Source organism: Sphaeroforma arctica, assembly GCF_001186125.1.
Source record: "Sphaeroforma arctica JP610 unplaced genomic scaffold supercont1.784, whole genome shotgun sequence".
Taxonomy (NCBI): Eukaryota; class Ichthyosporea; order Ichthyophonida; genus Sphaeroforma; species Sphaeroforma arctica.
Genome location: NW_014039774.1, coordinates 10,117 through 14,550, shown reverse-complemented (window position 1 = coordinate 14,550; position 4,434 = coordinate 10,117). Strand labels below are relative to the sequence as shown.

Sequence of the window (4,434 nt, the reverse complement as noted above, 5' to 3'; positions counted from 1 at the left end):
TAATATATTTATATTAATATATGTAAGTATGTATGTTTGTATATGGATGTGTTTGTATGTGTATGTGTGTGTGTACATGTATATATATATATATATATCGTTCGATAAACACTACTCCACGCGCAAACAAGCACATATATAAACATGCACATGTACTCATTGTAACTGATATCTGTCATTGTTTGTGTGCGGGCCGTCGCTGGCTTCACATTGTGCCTGTCCTCAACAGTGTCCTTTTTCTGGTACGAAATATGCACGCTTACATTATATATGCATTCATTTGCATCCCTAGACGCAAACAACTAGATACACTCATACATGTATATACACTTTGCCACACGCAAAAACACACGATATTCATATGAATATACATATATCAGATATACATATACTGATCATATGCTGATAGTATAGTAATTCATGAATAATGCACAAATACTGATTATAAGCTGATTATATAGTATATGCAAGAATATGCATTTATACCCTGACCCACACACGCCACGCATATAGTAATATACGTATATCCTTGATTGTGGGAGCTGTCGCTGGCCTCACATTGTGTCTGCCTGCAACAATGTCCCCTTTATATATGCGATATACACACGTAGACAAGATATGTATGCAATAACTACGTACACACCTCCCACATAGATACACAAATACCTGTATACACACATAACCACACAAACAAGCACAAAAAAACTCATATCGCATATATACAGATACCCCTACCAACACATGCATGCCTATAGTAACTTACGTCTATCTTCGATTGTTCGAGCGGTTGCTGGCTTCACATTGTGTCTGTCCGCAATATCATCTTGTCGGGGGGGGTTGGTGACTGATATGATCTTTGTTATAACGCTCAAGATATCGTGGTTATCTGTCAAGATGGATATAGCAATGGGAAACATACATTAGAAAAGTACCGAACACTCGCACAATGGACTGATACGCTCCTGGTCATAACGTCTGTGATACCGTAAATTGTCTGCCAGTATTAGAGCTGGAGTTAACCACATAAAAGTTGGAACAACAGTCAGAACGGCAACATAGATGCAATTATCAGCAATTGAGCATCGAACCTTGCACAAACCATAAAATACAGATGCGAGCGGAGAATATTGACATACGGATTGAGTTTGTATCAGAAGCACATATGTGATTGCCAACGTGCATTGTAATGAGCTGTTGTATGGTATCGAAAGGAGCGCGTAAGAGGGAGCAGATCTGCCCTGGTGACTAATCGGGATATATACAACGTACCTGCGGGTGTGCGCAATGAGTCTGCTGCTCTTTGTCTGAGTTTAGATACCTAAAAAACCCAAACCCCTAAACTCTTAAGTTTTAAAACTTTATAACAATAATACCAATACATATAATACTTCAGATGCATTCACACATAGTATACGGTACGTATCTAAATATTGGGTTGGGTTCGCCAGCATATTTTTGGTATACATCTCGGCCCCGGCAGTCCAGTCTAAGCACAACTTATAGTACGTGCGAGCCTGATGAGAACAAGTACTGAGTGACCTCCAAGAGGGGAAGGGAGGGCTATAGTACGTGCTTGCCTGATGGGGACAACTTACGCCTCGATAAACCCGACGAGACATATATAAGGTAGACATGTATGATATTCAGATACACACACATATACAAAGGGGTACACTGGCCGTGCAAAGTACCCGTGATCGCACTTAACTCGATAGATATTCGGCAGGTGTCTGTTGATCAGGTTCGCTGAGCATACCCATGAGACATACACAATACATACATGTATGATATTCAGATACATATACATATACATAGGGGTACACATACCGTGCAATGCACCTGTGACCGCACTGAACCCGATATGGTATCCGGTAGGTATCTGCACTTGAGGTTCGCTGAAACATCTCTGGTATTCATTTCGGCCTAAGTAATCCAAATCCAGAGACAATGTGTGATCCAAATAGGACAGGCGTGCCCTTGTGGGGTGCTTTTTGGCCCGGAAATTGGCTTGGCATCCTGCCATTTCTGTGTGCGTGCCATCAGCATCGTGGTCGTATGATTTGGAACCGTCGTTCATCATGGCGCTAATGTATGGATGCGCGTGCTAAAAATAGAACAATTGGGAATACACAGGATAAAGTTTAGCACGCACGTATAATTTATTGAGCCTGACGTCCGGCGCTCAACGTGAGTGATACATTAACATAGTAGCTGTACCGAGGCTTATATTATACGTGACGGGCTATAGTTGTGAGTGTTTTATTCGTATGAATAAAATGCATCCATATATCCATGACAGACGCTCAAACGAACATCTAGCTTCTGCTGACAAGCGTGCAAGATGCCAATACTAGCGCATGTCATTCAAGTGCAGGTAGGCTTGCTTGTTTGCTGCACTAAGCGCCGTGGCCTCGACGGAAAACTAACTCTCGCTCACATTACACCCAAAAGACACGACTACAAGCGAATGCACCCACAATACCCAACATAGCCCGAACTAAGCAACCATACTCAGCAATCGGATCATCTAAAGCCGCATCGCATATACTGCATTATCCACTACAATGATCTCCTAAACTCTAAGCACACACCACAGTGAATGATATATTCAGCAGGATGCATACTGTGCTCTCCTTGGTGGTCGCTCTCATCCGACAAAGTCGCATCATAAATATTCTCATCACCACCAAAATTGCGACAACTCGTCACAAGTGTCTCGTGAGGTCACAGCGCGCATAGTAAATAACATTCTCAAAAGGTACAAAGATTTTGTATTCTACTGGTAGCTTTGGTCGGTGACGAACACGAACCGTAACAACGCACCATACCAGTCAATCCAGTCAATCTCACACCCCAAAAAATTCATCGCATCACTACTACAGATTCATTGCAAGGGTGCCAGGCCGAGCACAGTAACCACCATACTCCAAACGCATACACATGCTTTGTGTTCTTCATGGTGTTACTACGGCGTAGGAAATGAACCGTGCAAAAGTACTATACTTACCAAACTCACATCACAAATACTCATAATACTACTATAGATTCATCACATCGAATGTATACTGGTGTCAAGCCGCACATAGCAACCACAATACTAAACCCCACATACGTTGTGTTCTCCTTGGTGGTTGTTGTATGTGTCGAAGAAAATGGCCAGTCCAGTGAACTTATCTGCCGCCCCAAAAACATTGCCTTCTTTGGCAAAATCCTTTGTGAGCCAAAACACAAAGCCATCTCCGTACAGACGACTCGATTCTCCGTCCACCGCGAACTCGAATCTATTTGAAGATTAGGTTTTAATTGGCGGGATGGTGTATCACAAGATAAACGAAAGCGGATCAGTAAAGGAAAAAAGCCAGAAGTTGAATGTTTTATCGGATTGAGCCCAACATGATTCAATATATGATTCTCCTACATTGCTCGTCTCGAATAGTGTCATGATGATGAATGATGAACAACATGGAGGCGTCACACTATGAGAAGGGTTGTACTGTATTATATACACGCTGGGGTCTCAGTTTATGAAAAGCCATGCGGTATTTGCAGTAGTCCTGGGTCTAATTACAACTATATGAGATAGGCATTGACCATACCCGAGGCAGATTTGCTATGTATAATACATAGTATATGTTACGCTTCACTGAAAAAAATAACTCTACGAACACATGCATACGTACTATACATCTACATACATGCTGATTAATTGGTGATATCTATGTACTTAATAGTTAGACATGAACATATTCTTGCCAGGACAGACCCTACACATCCGAAGTACCCCAATCAAACAAACACACAAATAGAATATGCTCGAAACCCCACAGTTGCACAATGCACGCCGATTGCTGAAAACTCATAGATCACACGGTTCATCAGTACATCACAAACCAACCGCGTTCACGCCTCGGTCACAACACACAGCGATACGCATTCGTACAGTTGGAACAGCACAATCATCTAAAACTTACTCAATAATCCAGTTCGCACTCTCGAGCCCCGCTGTATTCCATAGCATGCCACTTTTACTGGGCGCATCTTTGGTCAGACGTATCTTCTCTTTGGTTACCATGGTATCACCCGTAAACGTCCAGTGGGGAATGCGTAGATTCGAATCTGCACAAGGATGGCAAAATTGAGTTAGAATTGACATTTCAGAAGAATTGATACATATAAAGTATTCATATGTTTATGTATAAGGACATGATAGCGAGGTTTATGATGGCACGTGCAGATGTAGCCAAGCTAGATAACCAGCGTAGTACTTCAAAGTGCGAAAATACTTATTGCGTACTGGAGATACCCAAGAATCACTAGGCTTTCGAAGATATCGATGCAGAACATTCATGCTTGCCTTTGAGTGTGTGTGTGTGTTTTTAAAAGAAAGAATAATACTCCGAAGACACCATTGGATTTACTTGTGTTATATATATA

General features: G+C 41.7%; 1 protein-coding gene across 2 annotated transcripts in view; it reads right to left on the bottom strand.

Annotated features, from left to right (window-relative positions):
- SARC_08574 overlaps positions 1–4,128 on the bottom strand; it is a gene marked incomplete at its 3' end in the record, with an annotated part of 4,924 nt that extends 796 nt beyond the window's left edge. For both annotated transcript variants that reach the window (XM_014297441.1, XM_014297442.1), the window contains exons 1-4: positions 3,972–4,128; positions 3,113–3,281; positions 1,828–2,104; positions 764–886 (exon numbers count right to left, since the gene is read on the bottom strand). In XM_014297441.1, the coding sequence (XP_014152916.1) occupies positions 764–886; positions 1,828–2,104; positions 3,113–3,281; positions 3,972–4,072 (670 nt within the window). In that variant the 5' untranslated portion in view covers positions 4,073–4,128. The remainder of the gene's footprint in view (positions 1–763; positions 887–1,827; positions 2,105–3,112; positions 3,282–3,971) is intronic.
- Between the last annotated feature and the right edge of the window lie 306 nt (positions 4,129–4,434).